This window comes from Hyperolius riggenbachi, chromosome 1 (genome assembly GCF_040937935.1).
Source record: "Hyperolius riggenbachi isolate aHypRig1 chromosome 1, aHypRig1.pri, whole genome shotgun sequence".
Lineage (NCBI taxonomy): Eukaryota > Metazoa > Chordata > Amphibia > Anura > Hyperoliidae > Hyperolius > Hyperolius riggenbachi.
The window spans coordinates 338,989,792-339,012,053 of NC_090646.1; the positions used below are offsets into that span (position 1 = coordinate 338,989,792).

Here is a 22,262-nt window from a genome sequence, read left to right on the forward strand (position 1 = left end):
GTGCAATGCACCAGCCGTCTTCCAGGAATTAATTAACGAGGAATTCAGGGAGGTGTTGGGTAGATTTGTGCTTGTATACCTTGACGATATACTAATTTACTCCAACAACCTCTCCGAGCACAGGGTCCATGTCAGATTTGTGCTAAACAAGCTGAGACAAAATCTGCTGTACGCCAAGTTGGAAAAATGTATTTTTGAAGTTACATCTGTCGCTTTTCTGGGGTACTTAGTCTCCACCGCGGGCCTGTCTATGGACCCTGCCAAGGTGTCCGCTGTTCTGGAGTGGCCTCGGCCGGTGGGGTTAAAGTCGTTGCAACGTTTTCTGGGCTTTGCAAACTATTATAGAAGGTTCATAAAGGGGTACTCCACAGTTATTGCACCTCTCACCAGTCTCACTAGGAAAGGGGCAGATACTACTCACTGGTCGCTTGAGGCCCTACAGGCATTTTCGACCTTGAAGGAACTGTTCTGCACGGCACCCATACTAAGACACGTAGACACTTCCTTCCCTTTTATTGTTGAGGTAGACGCCTCAGAAGTCGGGGTGGGGGCTGTGCTGTCTCAACGTTCAGGCTTACAGGGTAGATTGCACCCGTGTGCCTATTTTTCTCGGAGATTCGCTCCAGCAGAGAGAAACTACGATATAGGCAACAGGGAGCTCTTAGCCATTAAACTAACCTTTGAAGAATGGCGTCATTGGTTAGAAGGAGCGGAGCATACTATCACGGTTTTTACCGACCACAAGAATCTGGAATACATCGAGGGGGCTAAGAGGTTAAGCCCTCGTCAGGCTCGATGGTCCCTGTTTTTTTCAAGGTTCACATTCGTGATTACGTACACCCCGGGCAGTAAGAATACTAAGGCAGATGCGCTATCCAGGTGCTTTGAGCCAGAGACAGCACAGTCCTCCATCCCTGAGACAATTGTTCCGTGAAAATTGGTGCTGGCTGCAATGGATACTTGGGAAGACTGGAAGGAGAAGTTGAGCCCCTTCCAGCAGGACATCCCGGAAGGGAAGCCTGAAGGGGTCATGTTCATTCCCTTGCCCTTTCGTCTTCAGATCCTTGAAATGTTCCACGCACATAAAAATGCTGGACATCCCGGAGTCGCCAGAACACAGGATCTTGTAGCCAGGTGTGCCTGGTGGCCCTCCCTGTCTGTTGATTGCAGGGAATTTGTTAGGGAATGTGCAATATGTGCTAAGAGTAAACCCTCCCGACTGGCACCTGTCGGTACCTTACAGCCTTTGCCCGCCCCGAGTGAGCCATGGACCCACTTGTCCATGGATTTCGTGGGTGAGCTCCTCAGGTCTGAGGGCATGTCGGTCATTTGGGTGGTAGTCGACCGCTTCAGCAAGATGGCCCATTTCGTGCCCTTGAAAGGACTCCCCTCGGCCCAGGAATTGGCCGACCTATTCATCATCCACATTTTCCGGCTGCATGGCATTCCGGAAAACATAGTGTCGGATAGGGGAGTCCAATTCATTTCTAGATTCTGGAGGGCATTTTGCCACCAAATGGGCATGAAGCTGTCTTTCTTGTCCGGCTACCACCCACAGACCAATGGGCAGACTGAACGGATTAATCAGTCTTTGGAGCAATTCTTAAGATGTTATGTTGCGGAGGCGCAGAATGACTGGGTAAAATTTCTGGCCTTCGCAGAGTTCGCTCAGAACAATTTGAAAAATTTGTCGTCTGGTTTTTCTCCGTTCCAGATTGTAACTGGGAGATCGCCCAAATTTTCCCCCTTGCCAGTTGCCTATTCTCCGTTTCCAAGCCTGGGAGTCTGGCAGAGGGCATTTAAAGGCATCTGGGGGACGGTGAAGAGTAATCTGGAAAAAGCATTCCAGAGTCAAAAGGGTCAGGCTGACAAGAGACGCTCGTTGGAGTGGAAGTTCCAGCCAGGAGACTTGGTCTGGGTGTCCACACGTCACTTGACCCTGAGACAGCCCTCAGATAAATTGGGCCCCAGGTTTGTGGGTCCATTTGCGGTGGCTAAGAAGATCAATAACGTTACTTATTCCATTGATCTTCCTGCCAGCATGCGTGGGGTAAGGTCCTTCCACGTGTCCCTCCTTAAGCCAGCGGTCCATGTGGGTCCCACTCCTCCTCCTCCTGTGTTGGTAGATGATCAGCCTGAGTACGAGGTAGAAAGGATTTTAGATTCACGCATTGTACAAAACTCGATACAATATCTTGTACATTGGAAAGGGTACGGCATTGAGGAGAGACAATGGGTACCGGGGAATCGCATGCATGCGGACAAATTAAGGAGGGAGTTTCACGCCTTACATCCCGAGAAACCTGGTAGGAGTTGTCCGGAGTCCACTCCTCGGGAGGGGAGTACTGTGAAGAAACGCGGAAAAGCCGCCGTCTCTCAAGGTGAGGCGGCTGTCTCCGCGTCCAGCATGGCGTCACAACGCGGAAAAACCGCCGCATGCCGCATAGGCAGAGCGGCGGAATCCGCATTGGGAACGGCGGAATCCGCATTGGGAGCGGCGGAATCCGCATTGGAACTGGATACATTGCAAGACAGTTCTAGTGTGGCTGGGACTGATAGTCCACCAGGATTCAGAGTGACACGCGCGCGCACAGAGACAGAGCTTATATAACAGCCAGAAGTGAGTCAGCTGACCAGGCCGGTCAGCTGACATTTTCTACAACTCTCATTGGTCCAGCAATTAGGGAGGTCCTGGAAAGGTCCTTGGGTATATATACTGCTGGCTGTTCACTTGTTCCTTGTATGGCATTGCGATCACATACGTGGGAGCACCCAGATCCGTAGTCAGATCCGCAAGTGTGCCGGGACCAGCTGGAGCTGTAATCCTACACTTAGCTAGATTCTGTTGATAGCTGAAGTACTAGTTTGATTGTGATTATCTGTTATGACCCTTTGCCTGCCTGACTATCCTCCTGAACTCTGATCTTGCACCTCGATATTTCTGATACTCCGTTGCCGAACCCCGGCTCGTTCCTAGACTCTGCTTCTGCCTCCTGATTTTGTACCTCGATATTTCTGATACCCCGTTGCCGAACCCTGCCTGTACTTAGACTCCGCCTTTGCCTCCTGATCTTATACTTGATCTGTCTGTGTGTGTACGACCTGGCTTGTCCGACCTCGAGAACCGACCTTACTGTTAGAGGCGGTTCCTCGGTCTGTTAGTGACCCTTCCTCCTGAGGGTTACTTTCAGACAATCCTTCCTGCTGTCAGCCCGACTCCTCCCGTCTTGGAGAGTCTGGGTCTGCGGAAGGAATCCGTGCAGTACCCCTGACTGCACTGAGGCCTTGTCCTCATAGTGTTACTGTTACACCAAAACACTACACTCTACTCAGGTGAACAGAGGTTAGCTGGTATATCGGATTATCAGGTGATACTGCAGATCACTTATATAATCTGGTATACATCTGCATTCCCAGTGATACTGCAGATCACCGGTAATCAGATCCTCTCTGTGCTTCACCGATCGTTACAATTGCCTGTTTAGCATAATTTTTACTTACTTATACCATAGAAATAGAGAAATGTTTTTGGATTTTATGCCTAACAGTTACACTTTAAAAACAGCCCTGACACTATGGAGTGTCGCTCTTTTGCCACTACACGAAATGACACTGTCCGCTAGATTGTTTAATGGCCTCTCCCAATTAATGTTTGATGGATTTTTGATGGATTTTTGATTACATTCAATGTTTTTTAATCAAAACTACCAAATTGTATCTTTTAAATACATATCCAGCTGCTATACCTCTTCTTCTGCAATATGGTAATAAGCATGGAATGGGCATAACTGTTGGTGTGCATAAAATGAGCACACCCAGTCCACCATTGGGCCCACATGTCTGTCCCTGGCACACGTAATGTGATGTAACTTATTACAAGTATCAGGTGTGAGAGCCGGGACACCAGACTGTGTGGGCCTCAAGGCAAAGAGAGAAAAATCAGAGAGGCAGCACAGAGACTAAAAGGTAACCCTTGCAATTATAATCTATGTATGATATTTCAGAAATCCAAAGTTATGATGTCATAATATTAATCGAAAGATAAAATGCCCAACTATATAATATACCACTACATGGATGTATATGTAGATGAATGTATAAAATGGAATACAGCTGTCTCTTGCTATACAATTGTTGTACATACTGTACGTTATCATAGCTAAAGGAGGAAACGTGTGTTGTTTTTTGTGTTAATTGTTTGAAAAAAAAAACAATAAAAATTCTCTTTAAAAAAAAAAAAAAAAAAGGTAACCCTTTAGGAGTTGCAGAGTTCCACACCAGAGACTGGAGTATATGTCCATAGGACCACAATAAGCCGTAAACTCCATAGAGCTGTGCTTTATAAGAGTGGCCAGTAAAAAAAGGCCATTACTGAGTGTTAAAAATAAGAAAATAAGAATGCACTTTTTGGGTTTGCCAAAAGGCTGGTGGGCAACTCCCCAAATGTATGGTGGAACCTCAAGTGTAAAATTAAACTTTTCAGCCACAAAGGACAATGTTATGTCTGCCACAAACCCAACACATCCCATCACCCCAAGAACACCATTATAATAACTGGATGAAAATCGGTGCCGCCAAGTGCATGCCTGACTTACAATGCGACCAATTTCGGTCCGAAATTGGTCACATTAATCAGTTGGACATGCTGCAAGATGTAGGGCTGACTTGCTTGATCGGGTGTGCGGCAGTAACGGCGAGTGATAAAACCCCTGCCGCTGTACCCCTAGCGTTTTATGTGACTCCTATTGCCCAGTACAGGCTATACATTACCTGTCTGCAGCCGTCGCTTGCTCGGGCTTCCTCCATGTCCATACATGTGTGCCACGTGATTGTCTAGTAACGTGGACACATGTGTGTTGTGTGATTTCACACACGCGCCCTCACTAGGCAATCACGTGGAGCGTGCATGTATAGACAGTGGAGGGAGCCCAGAGTAAGCAATGGCTGTAGACTGGTAATGTATAGAGTGCATTGAGCACCAGGTGGCACATTACACATTAGGTGGGACAGCATTGGATCGGTGAGGTGGGGAATGTTACATCCCAAGGCCGAATCCTGATCGATTTCAGCATGAAATTGATTGTGAATTGGCCTGTAGTGTATGGGCAGCCGACAGATCCCTCTCTAATCAGATTCGATCAGAGAGAGATTTGTCTCTTGGTCGATTTTGCCCATCATCGGTAGATGTGTGGCTACCTTAAGTCACAGGAATAAATGACCTCATACCTGAATGATTTAACTGCGCTTATCATTGAGCGCTTATCATTTGTCTGTTTTGCTTGTCTTATGAAATGTGTATACCATTTATGAATAGCAGCACGAGGAATTATGTTTTTATTGCTAGGTTAGAGGTAGGTCTTCCCCAAGGGGGTACGTCACCGCCGTGGGGAAGTCTATTAGGTCATAATTTGTGCACTAATTATCACTGAAGCTAACACCCCCCCTTGGTCTATAGTGATGCAGGGTGTGTAATATAGTCCAGTTTCTGGAGCTCTGCCCACTGATGCAGCTTAATCACTAATTCCCCCTCCCTCTCTTTGCCTGCAGTGTATGCTGGGTGTGTAATTTAGTCCAGTTTCTGGAGCTCTGCTCACCATTGCAGTTAAATCATTCAGGTATGAGGTTGTTTGAAAGCGCTGCCATGTCTCCCACTGTGCAAACTTAAATGTAAGTATACTAGTGGCTAGCTGCCTTCACTGTTTTATATTCACTCTCAAATTTTTAGATTAGAGTTAGCACATAATTTTGCATCTGTTTTGCATTAGAGGCATGTATTCAGCCCTAGGGGGCTCTGCATTGCCGCTGATGGCTTACAATTCAGGTGCATCCTTGAGCGCTTATCATTTGTCTGTTTTACAGGAATAAATGAGTTGTCCTAGGAAGTGAAGACATATATGTTGAGTAATAACAGAGTGCATACCTCCAAACTTTTTGAGGTAAGAAAGTGGAACACTTAAAGGGGAGCTGAAGAGAGAGGTATATGGAGGCTGCCATGTTTATTTCCTTTTAAGCAATACCAGTTGCCTGGCAGCCCTGCTGATCCTCTTCCTCTAATACTATTAGCCATAGCCCCTGAACAAGCATGCAGCAGATCAGGTGTTTCAGACTTTAAACTCAGATCTGACAAGACTAGCTGCATGCTTGTTTCTGGTGTTATTTAGATACTACTGCAGAGAAATAGACCAGCAGGGCTGCCAGGCAACTGGTATTGATTAAAAGGAAATAAATATGGCAGCCTCCGTATACCTCTTACTTCAGTTCCCCTTTAATCCACACCCCTAATCACTCCCCCCAACACATCCCTAGCCCTGCATACCATAGAGAGCTTTCATAAGAAAAAGATGTCGTTTTATAAACCACACTGGTTCTTTCTATCCTGGTTCATTTTTCTTCATATTAACTTTTGAAAATAAGAAATAAATCAATTTAAAGGATGGGAATAAAGTTTATAGTCAATAAAACATATTTTTCAGTAGAAAAATGTGTATACTTACATAGATCTCTATATCAGTCCTGAAAGAGGGACAACTGAGGCAGAAAGAGGGATAGAGGGACAGGGTTCCCAAAGAGGGACAGTTGGGAATAATGAGAATGCACAATAATAGTAGTTAAAATATAACTTAAATGTATTTAAAGAAACAATGGCAAAGTGAAAACCACAGAATTCACCAATCTCTCATGAACTTTGCAGGCAAATACTGATAGCTAAAGCGAGATTCTGCACATTCCACTGTTAATCCCACAGCCCCCCTCTGTAGGTTGCTGAGATAAGAATACTACATTGTGAAATGTAAGCAGGGGTTGTTCAGGAACGTATTGTGTGGTAAAATAGAATAAATATAATCCTCTGTTACTAGGCACACATGGGAGTATTACTGTAATCCTAGTAGCAAATGCAGCGATTTTAACATAACCCCAGCATCACATGCTCAGCCTTATCCTGCAGGGCACATATGTTATTCTTTTTGGTCCATGGGCTGATGATAGGTAGAAAAACACATATGCATGCTGGCAATCACAGTTTTTCTGCATAACATATTTGTTATGGTCTCTTCTTTTCCTTTCCCAAGTTTTTAAGTTTTTCTCATGTTGTATTTTTCTGTCCACATGTCAACAGCTGAAACAGTAAGGCCCCCTGCCCCCCGGCCCCCGATTTTCCCTGGATGCTATCAAAACAAAAAGAAAATCGCACAAAAAAAGCAGCATGCAGTACCAATTAAAAATCCCAAATCGGAATCGCATGTAAAATCGTGTCACAATCGCAAACCAGAATCAGGATCACATGTAGTGTGCCTAACTGGCATAATGCATACCTTAAAAATATTAGTCTTTAGGAATGGGTAGTTTTTCAAATTTGTACTACTTTGAATTTCTGAGCTTTGTACATTATTTTGAGTTTAGGCTTTACACCGATCATTTGATTAAATCTGATAGAAATCAATGCCCCAACATGCTGGCTCGATTAACCAACAGATTTTTGGCTAAAATCGATCAAATCGATGGATTGCACCAGGCAGAAGATATCGATCAATTTGCAGAGGCTCGGGAGTGGTGGCAGATCAATGGCCCATAGTGATGTACTGCATCGAACAGTGCAATGCTGCAGTTAGATAGATTTTCATGCAGAAATGTATTACAAATCTAAATGTATTAGAAATGTATTACAAATCTATTTATTTCCAGTGATTATCATCAAAGCAGCTGAAAAGATCATCAGGACCAATCTCCCATCTCTAGACCTCCTGTACTCCTTCAGACTGCAATCCAGGACAGCCAGGATTGCAAAGGCCCCCTCCCACCCCAGCAATGGCTACCTCAACCTACTCCCATCGGACCACCAGGCACACAAGTTCTTTCTTTCTCCAAGCCATCCTGGCCCTTAACCCTGCCAACCCAGCGGTCCTCAATGTGAAATGCAAAATGTAATTTGCAATCCGCACTGTGCTATGTAAATTGTATTATTATTATTATGTGCACATCCCACTTTCCAGTGTTACGCCTACTGCTGTATGTGTGTTTCCGCTTATTTGTTTATTTTCTCTCCCTGCCCGTGTATTCCCACCGTGCTGTATGAGCCAAAAACAATTCCTTTATTCTGTACTTGGCAAATAAAATCTGTTCTGATTCTGATCTGAGATGGATCTCTGTTTTGGCCAGATCGACCAGTGTATGGCCAGCCTAGATATCAATTAGTTATACCTTTTAGCACATTACCTGCTGGCATGTACATAAACATGTCGTGTGTGCCAATGGATTCAGCTGGCCTTACAACTCACTTACCTTCTCCCAGAGCAGGCCAGCATCAGCCTGTGACTCCCAGAGATTCTCTGTGCTGTGCTGCTGTGTCAGAAATGCATCTGTGTGTGTCTGCCAGCACTCAGAGCAACTGAGAGGAGCTAAGACTGAAGCAGTTAGATGTGAGTTGGAGCAGCCTGCAGGAAGTTAGAAGTAGGAGGTGGGTGTCACATTCAGCAGTTGAGATGGAGGCAGAGGAGAAGTGAGAAGCTATATAGGTTGGAGTTTTAATTCAGTGTTCCCAGGTGGAACAAAGTGGTATGAATGCAATCTTTGTGCTCAATTCTCTCTCTCCACTTTTCCCTTCCCTCACAAGTACCAAGAAGCTTATCAATCTTTACCCCAAGAACAAAAAGAAACAGCAAAAAAACAGGTACTGAAATTAACTTGTGCTTTGCTGATGTTAAAATATGTATTACCAGTTTGTAATGAAAATATTCATATTCTAATTAAATATTGCTATACAGTGGTTCAGTGACAGTTATATTTCTTAAAAAAAAAAAACGGGCACAAAGGATCCATTCAGGTTACTCAGCCACACCTGGGAATTATATTACATACAGGGATCCATTTCCTTCTGTCGGGTTCCGGATATATTTTTACGCTGAGAAATATTAGAGAGTATGAATATAAATAATGTACACGACATTATTATTTTTGCATGACAAGTTAAACTACCAATGTTTGCTGGTTAACTGCATACAACTTTACTGCATGAGAGAGTGCCATGGGTCGCAAGGTTGGCCTACAGAAGATACAGAGCCAGATACACTATTTATTAGGATATAGGAGATAGGCAGCCAATGACATAGATTGCTGTGCAAGAGGTGAACGGGACCGGTAGTGTTCTAATATAATGGATCACTGGGAGGAGAAATCCATGAAGTGTCATTGAATTATTTGTGAATGGGAATATTATTTGTAATATATCCAGGTTCACGTGAGAAGTTTCTCCTATGTTGCATCTCTGTAAGCAAACCTGAAGTGTATATAAAGTTATGTTTATTGTGTGTGTTTTACTAAAGTTAAATAGAACATTAAGCAGAATCTCATATTTTTATATTCAGTTAATTTAAACACTTAATTTGTAACAGCAGCTATGAAAAATCCGCCTTGCTGAGCCAAAAAACAAACAGAAGATATTACCCTCTGCCATTCACATCATTACAACATCAAAAATAAGATAAGGAGACATATGAGATAAATTTTGCAAAAATTGAAATTGTCCTGGAGCATGCGCGGGGGGTGGGGGTGGTAGCAGGGAGGGAAGGACACGCAGAGAGGGTTATCTCAACTAAGTTTGTACTGGGCTATAAGCGGTGGCATGGGTAAGTTAACCCCCTCTTCCATGGTCAGTAAGTCCTACACTTACGCCTTCACAGCTGAAGCTTCGGTTTAGAAGGCAGAATTGTGGGTAAGATGGAGAGCGGTGTGGAGTGCATGAGTGCACCAGTACTTTTTTAATTTTGCTTTTTGTGAAACTGATCTCACTCATCCTAATCAGAAGCCTTTCCTAACTCAGAAACAGGAAAATGGAGAGGAACTTAATTTACACACAACTATTTCTTAGTTGGGCTAGTACTACATGTACCTATATTTATCTCTTAATGTCACGTCATGTCAGGGGTGCTTTAAGGTTATTAAATACAAGTGTAAGTTAAATCAGGCACACATCCAGAACTGCTGGATTACAGAACACTTAGAAGCAGATTCACTCAGCTCATTAAAATTTTAGTGGCATTTACCAAAACGATGTAACCAGCCTTGTACAAATGGTGTAAATTTAGTTATGTATAGTAGAGATGGCCCGAACGGTTCACATGCGAACGCGAACACGCGAACTTCGGTGGTTCGCGATCGCGATTGAACGCGAACTATATGCGAGTTCGACCCGCCCCCTATACTACATCATTAGGTCAATTTTGACCCTCTACATCACAGTCAGCAGACACATGGTAGCCAATCAGGCTACACTCCCTCCTGGAGCGCCCCTCCCTTATAAAAGGCAGGCAGCGTCTGCCATTTCCATCGCTCGTGTGGCTGCAGTAATTAGCGAAGGGAGAACTTGCTGCAGAGAGATATAGGGAAAGCTTAGTTAGGCTCTTGTTAGACTTGTTAGCTTGCTCCTTGTTGATACTTATTGCTAAAAAGCACCCCTCAACAGCTCTTTTGAGAGCTAATGTTGTTCTTGTGATCTATTTTTTTTTGTGTGTGTTTGTGTCCCACAGACACTTGTATATACAGCCCTGTCAGTCAGTCGCATCTGGCCCTTGGCCCCATGGTAATTCCTACTGTGCCACTGCCAGGCCCAGCACATTCAGTGACTACCTGTGTGTCTGACAGCTGCACATTTGTAATACCAATCACTGCATACCTGTTCAGTGCACCTACCTACGTGACTGCACGCAGTGTTATATACCAGTCACTGCACCTGTTCACGGTTCCTGTGTGTGTGACAGCTGCACATTTGTAATACCAATACCTGCATATGAAAGAAAGGCAGAACACATCTGCACCCAAATCCTAACTCAATGAGCCAAAAAGGTACCAGAGATAGTATAAAAAAAATACTCATTTATTAGTATGCATTAAAACATGTATATAGAACATACAATTTGAAGGTCTGAATATCTGGGCAGCTAAGGGAAAAAGATGTTATAACATATCAACAATATTGCTTCTTTACACATATTATCAGCATATAAATCACCAATGATTCAAAAACACAGTCCATGGGGGCTGTAAGGAAACCAGAGTCCTTGATGAAAAAATGCAGGGATGCAAAGTAATGCAAGGCTGTATTAAAGTTCCTATCCACAAGCAGGCAACTGTTGGTACATAAAGTTCCAGAAATGATCACACACCAAACACAAGATGCACAGGTATAGCAAGATGGTATAATATCAGCAAGAGGCTGATCCTCCAAGTTCCTGTCCAAAAGTAGGCAACTGTTGTGCAGTGAACTATTCAGGTAATGTAGCAATAAATGAAGCAGTAGAAAAATATATGTATGCAGTCCTGAAAAGATTAACACGGTGTCAGCGAAAGGCTGACCTCAAGTTCCTGCCCAGAAGCAGGCAACGGTGTGTAGATATAATAGTTGGATACTGCAGCAGGATAATTGCATAACAATGTCCACTCAGTGTGAAACGGCACATATCATAAAGCTTTCCATGCGTCATTGCAAAGTTGTAGCATATACAGGATCAATGAGATCAGTAGGGCTCAATATGAGTAAAAATAGTATAGTCCCAATATGAGGCAAAGAATAGGCCTCAACATCATGATGAGGGATATGTGTATATTTGCAGGCTTACGTTTCCTCTTGTATATATATCAGCCATGGATGTCCTCCATTAGGTAGTTTTAGGTGATAATGTGATGGTTAGTGTTCTTGAAAGAGGCGAAGAAGCGTCCCCCAGCTGCCCAGACCTTGTCTACCGGTTTCGCCAAATTATTTGGCTCATCGGGACACAGACCGTCAGGTAGGTATTCCAGAGACAGTCTCCGTGTGCCTTAAATGGCGCCTACGCCAATCCCTGCATACCTGTTAGGTGCACCTACGTGACCGCACGCAGTGTTATATACCAGTCACTGCACCTGTTCACGGTACCTGTGTGTGTGACAGCTGCACATTTGTAATACCAATCACTGCATACCTGTTCATTGCACCTGTGTGACTGCACATTGTATTAGTCAAGTCAGTGCATACCCTTCACTTCATCCCCTCCAATATGGGCAAAACAGGCAGAGGCAGGCCACCCGGCAGGTCTGTTTGAAGTCGTGCTGTCGTAATTTCGTGCGGCCCTGGACCAAACTACAGTGTTCAGAAGGCACGTGCTATAAACCCCCAAGATTGTCAGGACGTAGTTGACTATTTAACACAAAACACCTCATCTTTCACAGCTTCCGCACAGAACCGTGACATATCTTCCTCCTCCTGCTCTGATCCTGGCACCCCACTTAACAGTTAACTCAGTCGGCCGCCACTACTAAAGTGCCATCAGTCCACGGCTCAGCGGTGTGGACATTTTTTGTGTGTCTGCCTCAGTTGAGAGCAATGCTATCTGTACTCTCTGCCACCAAAAATTAATCCGTGTGGGGGCGTGGCCAGGACGGACATGTGAGCAGACGTACGACTGGTGAGCTCCCGCTTCAGCAAGCATAATCCTCCTTCATCCTCACTTCACGGAGCATATACAACCTTACAAACTCCACTGCTTACCTACTCAACCTCCCCGCAGCTGAATATGGGTCCGAAATCAAAGAGACAAGGAGAAAGACAAGACCACCGGCCTGATAGACAAATTCCGCACACAGGCCCAAGATGGCGCCCAAGATGGCGACCAGCAGGAGGATGGAGATTCAGCAAACCCTGAAACTGCTCGCATTCTGGAAGCTCTATCGGCCATGCAAGCCTCACTTACCGCTACCTTCACCACCAAGCTAGAAGAGGTCAAGGCTGACATCCATCTGGTCAGAGCTGACCTAAGCAACCTTCGTGAGCAGGTCACATCCGCGGAACAAAGAATCTCCCAATTCGAGGACGACACGAGGCATCTACCACGTGACATGCAATCCATGCAAACGCAAGTACGATCAGTAATTAACCGACAGGAGGACATGGAGAACCGGCTGCAACGCAACAACATTAGGCTGGTCGGCCTCCCTGAAAGGACCGAGGGAGATAACCCTGAACGCTTCCTGCAACAACTACTCATAGATCACTTTGGCAGAGAGGCCTTCACTGCAACCTTCTCAGTGGAACGAGCACATCGGATGCCAGCAAAAGTAGGGCCACCGGGGGCTCCACCACGCACCTTCATTGCAAAGATTCTACACTTCCAAGACCGCGATGCTGCATTACGCCTTTCAAGAGAGAAAGGTAACATTCAAATTGATAATACCCCATCTCAATCTTTCCAGACTTTGGTGTTAAAACACAAAAGCAGCGCGCGGGCTTCCAAGCTGTGAAGCGCAAGCTGAAGGCCCTTGATTTGCAATACACTATGCTCTTCCCGGCTCGCTTGAGGGTCATCGATGATGGTAAGACTCTCTTTTTTTGCCTCACCACTGGAAGTTGATTCCTGGATAAACAAGAGGAAAACTCCCTCTACCTCAGATACATAACTGTACACCCGCCATGTGCCTTTTGTTGCTGCCACAGTTAAATACTGGTTTATTATGCATATCCGCATTACCGCTGGCAACCTTACCCGTTTTTTGCACTGTCTGAGGGCTAAACTTACAAATACTGCTGTGTTTTATGTCATGTGAACGCTCAGGTCCTTCTGTACTATGATCCCTTATGTTACAGTCACCGCGTTGTAATATGCCCGATCTCCCAACTACATGCACGGACGCGAACTTTGGTCCACTGCTGGCCCCCTTCTAGTTTACAAGGTCTTACAATATGCCTGACCCTGCATCTTCTCAGCAAAATACAAACCCGGAACTGTACACCTCAACATCTATGTGAATGTACTACGTATATCATAATAACTCGGGTTGATGGTCGGTCGGAAGCTATTGGGAAAATTCTCTAAACCCCATTCAACTTTATAAAACCGTATAGTAGGCTCAGCGCCAAATGAGTCAATATAATTCCTACTGTTTAACTGCTGGAGCGGGGGGCTTCCCCCCTTTCTCCTCATTCTAGTGTTCGTTCTGATTCTTTACTTCCTCCCCCAGCTGCGGGCCATGCTACCGCTGCCGCTTTATTGCGGGGCTGCACCCTGGTGGAGCTTTTTCAACAGGGCTCAGCCCGCAGCGGTGCTGGCCAGCAGGTGTAAAACCGGGACAATGCTCCAGCCTAGTTCTAAAGGCCAGGAGCTGGGTTATGATTGTTATCATAGTTTATTACGTTTTATTTTCGTTATCCTTCATGTGGGAACAACTGTGGATATGTGCTTAGGGTCTATTGCTGACACCAGATATATTATATTCTTAACAATAATGTTGCTTTGTAGGGAGAATGGCTAGTCAAGCAATCTCCTTCTTAACTTGGAATGTCAGAGGATTAGGGGATAAGATAAAACGAGCGGTTGTTTTAACCACTTGAGGACCTAGGGCTTTACCCCCCTTAAGGACCGGCCACTTTTTTTCCATTCAGACCACTGCAGCTTTCACGGTTTATTGCTCGCTCATACAACCTACCACCTAAATGAATTTTGGCTCCTTTTCTTGTCACTAATAAAGCTTTCTTTTGGTGCTATTTGATTGCTCCTGCAATTTTTACTTTTTATTATATTCATCAAAAAAGACATGAATTTTGGCAAAAAAATGATTTTTTTAACTTTCTGTGCTGACATTTTTCAAATAAAGTAAAATTTCTATATACATGCAGCGCGAAAAATGTGGACAAACATGTTTTTGATTAAAAAAAACCCATTCAGCCTATATTTATTGGTTTGGGTAAAAGTTATAGCGTTTACAAACTATGGTGCAAAAAGTGAATTTTCCCATTTTCAAGCATCTATGACTTTTCTGACCGCCTGTCATGTTTCATGAGGGGCTAGAATTCCAGGATAGTATAAATACCCCCCAAATGACCCCATTTTGGAAAGAAGACATCCCAAAGTATTCACTGAGAGGCATAGTGAGTTCATAGAAGATATTATTTTTTTTCACAAGTAAGCGGAAAATGACACTTTGTGACAAAAAAAAAAAAAAAAGTTTCCATTTCTTCTAACTTGCACCAAAAAAAAATGAAATCTGCCATGGACTCACCATGCCCCTCTCTGAATACCTTGAAGTGTTTACTTTCCAAAATGGGGTCATTTGTGGGGTGTGTATACTGTCCTCACATTTTGGGGGGTGCTAATTTGTAAGCACCCCTGTAAAGCCTAAAGGTGCTCATTGGACTTTGGGCCACTTAGCGCAGTTAGGGTGCAAAAAAGTGCCACACATGTGGTATTGCCGTACTCAGTAGAAGTAGTATAATGTGTTTTGGGGTGTATTTTTACACATACCAATGCTGGGTGGGAGAAATATCTCTGTAAATGACAATTTTTTAATTTTTTTTACACACAATTGTCCATTTACAGAGATCTTTCTCCCACTCAGCATGGGTATGTGTAAAAATACACCCCAAAACACATTATACTACTTCTCCTGAGTACGGCGATACCACATGTGTGGTACTTTTTTGCACCCTAACTGCGCTCAGGGGCCCAAAGTCCAATGAGTACCTTTAGGATTTCACAGGTCATTTTGCGACATTTGGTTTCAAGACTACTCCTCACGGTTTAGGGCCCCTAAAATGCCAGGACAGTATAGGAACCCCACAAATGACCCCATTTTAGAAAGAAGACACCCCAAGGTATTCCGTTAGTAGTACGGTGAGTTCATAGAAGATTTTATTTTTTGTCACAAGTTAGCGGAAAATGACCCTTTCTGAAAAAAACCAATAAAAATCAATTTCCGCTAACTTGTGACAAAAAATAAAATCTTCTATGAACTCACCGTACTACTAACAGAATACCTTGGGGTGTCTTCTTTCTAAAATGGATTCATTTGTGGGGTTCCTATACTGTCCTGGCATTTTAGGGGCCCTAAACCGTGAGGCGTAGTCTTGAAACAAAATTTCTCAAAATGACCTGTGAAATCCTAAAGGTACTCATTGGACTTTGGGCCCCTTAGCGCAGTTAGGGTGCAAAAAAGTGCCACACATGTGGTATCGCCGTACTCGGGAGAAGTAGTACAATAAGTTTTGGGGTGTATTTTTACACATACCCATGCTGGGTGGGAGAAATAACTCTGTAAATGGACAATTGTGTGTAAAAAAATCAAAAGATTGTCATTTACAGAGGTATTTCTCCCACCCAGCATGGGTATGTGTAAAAATACACCCCAAAACACATTGTACTACTTCTCCCGAGTACGGCGATACCACATGTGTGGCACTTTTTTGCACCCTAACTGCGCTAAGGGGCCCAAAGTCCAATGAGTACCTTTAGGATTTCACAGGTCATTTTTGTTTCAAGACTACTCCTCACGGTTTAGGGCCCCTAAAATGCCAGGGCAGTATAGGAACCCCACAAATGACCCCATTTTAGAAAGAAGACACCCCAAGGTATTCCGTTAGGAGTATGGTGAGTTCATAGAAGTTTTTATTTTTTTGTCACAAGTTAGCAGAAATTGATTTTAATTGTTTTTTTTCACAAAGTGTCATTTTCCGCTAACTTGTGACAAAAAATAAAATCTTCTGAGAACTCGCCATACTCCTAACGGAATACCTTTGGGTGTCTTCTCTCTAGAATGGGGTCATTTGTGGGGTTCCTATACTGCCCTGGAATTTTAGGGGCCCTAAACCGTGAGGAGTAGTCTTGAAACCAAATGTCGCAAAATGACCTGTGAAATCCTAAAGGTACTCATTGGACTTTGGGCCCCTTAGCATACTTAGGGTGTAAAAAAGTGCCACACATGTGGTACCGCCGTACTCAGGAGAAGTAGTATAATGTGTTTTAGGGTGTATTTTTACACATACCCATGCTGGGTGGGAGAAATATCTCTGTAAATGACAATTGTTTGATTTTTTTTACACACAATTGTCCATTTACAGAGAGAAATCTCCCACCCAGCATGGGTATGTGTAAAAATACACCCCAAAACACATTATACTACTTCTCCTGAGTACGGCGGTACCACATGTGTGACACTTTTTTGCAGCCTAGGTGCGCTAAGGGGCCCAACGTCCTATTAACAGGTCATTTTGAGGCATTTGTTTTCTAGACTACTCCTCGCGGTTTAGGGCCCCTAAAATGCCAGGGCAGTATAGGAACCCCACAAGTGACCCCATTTTAGAAAGAAGACACCCCAAGGTATTCCGTTAGGTGTATGGTGAGTTCATAGAAGATTTTATTTTTTGTCACAAGTTAGTGAAAAATGACACTTTGTGAAAAAAAAACAATAAAAATCAATTTCCGCTAACTTTTGACAAAAAATAAAATCTTCTATGAACTCGTCATACACCTAACAGAATACCTTGGGGTGTCTTTTTTTCTAAAATGGGGTCACTTGTGGGGTTCCTATACCGCCCTGGCATTTTACGGGCCCAAAACCGTGAGTAGTCTGGAAACCAAATGTCTCAAAATGACTGTTCAGGGGTATAAGCATCTGCAAATTTTGATGACAGGTGGTCTATGAGGGGGCGAATTTTGTGGAACCGGTCATAAGCAGGGTGGCCTTTTAGATGACAGGTTGTATTGGGCCTGATCTGATGGAAAGGAGTGCTAGGGGGGTGACAGGAGGTGATTGATGGGTGTCTCAGGGGGTGGTTAGAGGGGAAAATAGATGCAATCAATGCACTGGGGAGGTGATCAGAAGGGGGTCTGAGGGGGATCTGAGGGTTTGGCCGAGTGATCAGGAGCCCACACGGGGCAAATTAGGGCCTGATCTGATGGGTAGTAGAGTTGGGCCGAACGGTTCGCCTGCGAACGGTTCCATGCGAACTTCAGTGGTTCGCGTTCGCGTCCCGCAGGCGAACCTTTGCGGAAGTTCGGTTCACCCCATAATGCACATGGAGGGTCAACTTTGACCCTCTACATCACAGTCAGCAGGCCCAGTGTAGCCAATTAGGCTACACTAGCCCCTGGAGCCCCACCCCCCATTACGGTCACTCGTGTGCTGCCTGCGTTAGTGAGAGTAGGGCGAGCTGCTGCAGACTGTCTCTCAGGGAAAGATTAGTTAGGCTTAACTTGTTCCTGTCTGGCTGCATACCTGTTCTGTGAACCCACCACTGCATACCTGTGCTGTGAACCCACCACTGCATACCTGTGCTGTGAACCCACCACTGCATACCTGTGCTGTGAACCCACCACTGCATACCTGTGCTGTGAACCCACCACTGCATACCTGTTCAGTGAACTCACCACTGCATACCTGTGCTGTGAACCCACCCCTGCATACCTGTTCAGTGAACCTGCCACTGCATACCTGTTCTGTTCAGTGGACCCGCCACTGTATACCTGTTCATTGAACCCACCACTGCATACTTGTGCTGTGAACCCACCACTGCATACCTGTTCTGTGAACCCACCACTGCATACCTGTGCTGTGAACCCACCACTGCATACCTGTTCAGTGAACCTGCCACTGCATACCTGTTCTGTTCAGTGGACCCGCCACTGTATACCTGTTCATTGAACCCACCACTGCATACCTGTGCTGTGAACCCACCACTGCATACCTGTTCTGTGAACCCACCACTGCATACCTGTGCTGTGAACCCACCACTGCATACCTGTTCAGTGAACCTGCCACTGCATACCTGTTCTGTTCAGTGGACCCGCCACTGTATACCTGTTCATTGAACCCACCACTGCATACCTGTGCTCTGAACCCACCACTGCATACCTGTTCTGTGAACCCACCACTGCATACCTGTGCTGTGAACCCACCACTGCATACCTGTTCAGTGAACCTCCCACTGCATACCTGTTCTGTTCAGTGGACCCGCCACTGTATACCTGTTCATTGAACCCACCACTGCATACCTGTGCTGTGAACCCACCACTGCATACCTGTTCTGTGAACCCACCACTGCATACCTGTTCAGTGAACCCGCCACTGCATACCTGTTCTGTTCAGTGGACCCGCCACTGTATACCTGTTCAGTGAACCCGCCACTGCATACCTGTTCTGTTCAGTGGACCCGCCACTGTATACCTGTTCAGTGAACCCGCCACTGCATACCTGTTGTGTTCAGTGAACCTGCCACTGCATACCTGTTCTGTGAACCCGCCACTGTATACCTGTTCTGTTTAGTGAACCCGCCACTGTATACCTGTTCTGTTTAGTGAACCCGCCACTGTATACCTGTTCTGTTTAGTGAACCCGCCACTGCATACCTGTTCTGTTCAGTGGACCCGCCACTGTATACCTGTTCAGTGAACCCGCCACTGCATACCTGTTCTGTTCAGTGGACCCGCCACTGTATACCTGTTCAGTGAACCCTAAAGCACTTTAGGCCTGTCATTTAGCATTCAATGTGATTTCTGCCCTTAAAACGCTGCTTTGCGTCAAATCCAGATTTTTCCCCGGGACTTTTGGCATGTATCCCACTCCGCCATGCCCCCCTCCAGGTGTTAGACCCCTTGAAACATCTTTTCCATCACTTTTGTGGCCAGCATAATTATTTTTTTTTTTCAAAGTTCACATCCCCATTGAAGTCTATTGCGGTTCGCAAACTTTAACGCGAACCGAACCTTCCGCGGAAGTTCGCGAACCAGGTTTGCGAACCTAAAATCGGAGGTTCGGCCCAACTCTAATGGGTAGGTGTGCTAGGGGGTGACAGGAGGTGATTGATGGGTGTCTCAAGGTGTGATTAGAGGGGGGAATAGATGCAAGCAATGCACTGGCGAGGTGATCAGGACTGGGGTCTGAGGGCATTCTGAGGGTGTGGGTGGGTGATTGAGTGCCCTAGGGGCAGATAGGGGTCTAATCTGATAGGTAGCAGTGACAGGGGGTGATTGATAGGTAATTAGTGGGTGTTTAGGGTGGAGAACAGATGTAAACACTGCACTTGGGAGGTGATCGGACGTCGGATCTGCGGGCGATCTATTGGTGTGGGTGGGTGATCAGATTGCCCGCAAGGGGCAGGTTAGGGGCGTTGACAGATAGTGACAGGGAGTGATTGATGGGTGATTAGGGGGGGTGATTGGGTGCAAACAGGGGTCTGGGGGGTGGGCAGGGGGGGTCCTGATGGGTGCTGTGGGCGATCTGGGGCGGGGGGGGGGGGAAATCAGTGTGCTTGGGTGCAGACTAGGGTGGCTGCAGCCTGCCCTGGTGGTCCCTCGGACACTGGGACCACCAGGGCAGGAGGCAGCCTGTATAATACACTTTGTAAACATTACAAAGTGTATTATACACTTTGTATGCGGCGATCGCGGACTTAACATCCCGCCGGCGCTTCCGTATGGCCGGCGGGATGTTGCGGCGGGTGAGCGGCGCCAGGCGGAGGCGGAGGATCGCGTCACGGATGACGCGATCGCTCCGCCCATGCCCCTACAAGGACCGCCGCCTTTGGGCATGAGCTGGTCCTTGTGGGGTCCACTTCCCGGCCGCCTCTGTGCATTAGGTGGTCGGGAAGTGGTTAAACTACATCAAAAAGTTAAATGTGGATGTATTTGCTCTCCAAGAAACTCACCTTGAAAATACGTCATTGCGATCTTTAAACAGACCGTGGATCGGATGGTATTTTCATGCTACTCATAATTCTCAATCTCGTGGTGTATCCTTACTTATTACCAGACGTGTCCACTTTGTACCTCTCAATAACGAATTGGACCCAGAAGGTCGCTATGTCTTTCTGCATTGTCTGATAAGCAACCAACCAATATTACTAATTGTGATTTATATCCCTCCACCCTTTGCTTATCCGTAGATACAGAAAGCATTAAATTATATCGCTAAATACCTGCAACTTCCTGTAATATGGCTTGGTGACTTTAATTATGTGTTATACCCTTACAGTGATAGATTACCTGTGTCTTCGCAGTCCCCTGCCCCTACTAAATTGAACAGAATGCTCCAAGTGCTCTCTCTGTATGACGCCTGGCATTATAAATTCCCATCTCTACCTATGTTTTCTTGCTTCTCTGCCTCTCATCACTCCAGATCTCGCCTGGATTATATTATTGCAAGTGAGATGCTGCTCCCCAACTGTGATTGCATTGAATATTTACCATTCATACTTTCTGACCACTCTCCATGCAGAGCCTCATTTCAATGGCTTTTCTCCCCCAAATCTGACCTCTGGAAGCTCAACATTTTTTGGCTTTCCAGGATTGCAGAGAATATGCCTATTATGCAGCGTCTGCATTCATTTATTGAAACACAGGGAGGGGAAACTCAATTTACCTCTGTATGGAGCACGGCCAAAATGTATCTTAAAACTTTTTTTCGCACAGAGATAAAACGTATCAAAAATGCTTCCGCACTTACAGAGCAGCAACTCCATATACGCTTTAAAGCCGCAGAAGAGTTATATAATAGATCACCTAACTCTGAATCTGAATTGACATATAGAACTAAACTGCGGGAATATGAGCAATACCTTATGGATAAAGCTCACCAAAAATCTTTCTCCTTTAGGCAACTGTGGTATGAGACTGGAGACCAATGCGGCGCTTTATTAGCTAAAATTGCCAGACAAAGAGAAGCTCCACAGGTAATCTCATCTATATTAGATGTTAACGGAATACTCCGCACAGACCCCATGGGTATTTTGGGTCAGTTTTATGACTTTTACCTAGCTTTGTACACTAAGCAGACCTCTAAGACCTCTCCAGAGTTAGATGCCTATCTGGAAAACGTAGACTTGCCCACTTTAACTGAACTACAATCTCTTAAACTAGATGAAACTATCTCTATTGAGGAAATATGTGATGCCATTACTGCATTTCCAGCCTCGAAAACTCCAGGTTCTGACAGGCTCCCCACAGAATTATACAAAACATTTGCCAATGACATGGCCCCCCTTTTTCTGAAACTCTTCCAAAGCGTCTCAAACATAGGTGAACTACCTCACTCTATGAGAGAAGCAATCATCTCTTTAATTCTTAAACCCGGCAAGGATGCCACGGAGTGCAGCTCTTACAGACCTATTTCTTTAATGCAGACAGATACTAAAATCTTAGCTAAAATACTTGCTTGCAGGCTTAATAAAGTAATTTCCCTATTAGTACTCCGGGACCAAACCGGCTTTATACCGGGCCGTTCTGCTGCTATTAATCTACGACGCCTATATATTAACCTACAGGCCTCCCATGATAATATCGGTACACGAATGTTGTTATCCCTTGATGCCGCTAAGCCGTTTGACACAATTGAATGGGATTTTTTATTCGCCACTTTACGCAGAATGGGATTTGGCCCACAATTCCTTAATTGGGTCCGTATACTTTATACTAATCCTGTAGCAAGGGTCACAGTGAATGGCTGGCTATCACCCCCTTTTACACTGC

General features: G+C 45.1%; 1 protein-coding gene across 4 annotated transcripts in view; it reads right to left on the reverse strand.

Moving 5' to 3' along the window:
- The window catches only part of LOC137511336 (phospholipid-transporting ATPase IK-like), a 377,608-nt gene that overhangs the window by 313,965 nt on the left and 41,381 nt on the right, over positions 1-22,262 (reverse strand). For 3 of the 4 annotated variants that reach the window (XM_068233976.1, XM_068233972.1, XM_068233978.1), the window contains exon 1: positions 8,281-8,344. The exons of the other annotated variant lie outside the window; for it this stretch is intronic. In XM_068233976.1, coding sequence (XP_068090077.1) covers positions 8,281-8,303 — 23 coding nt within the window. In that variant the 5' untranslated portion in view covers positions 8,304-8,344. Of the gene's footprint in view, positions 1-8,280; positions 8,345-22,262 lie in introns of those variants that run through there. 4 annotated transcript variants of the gene reach the window in all.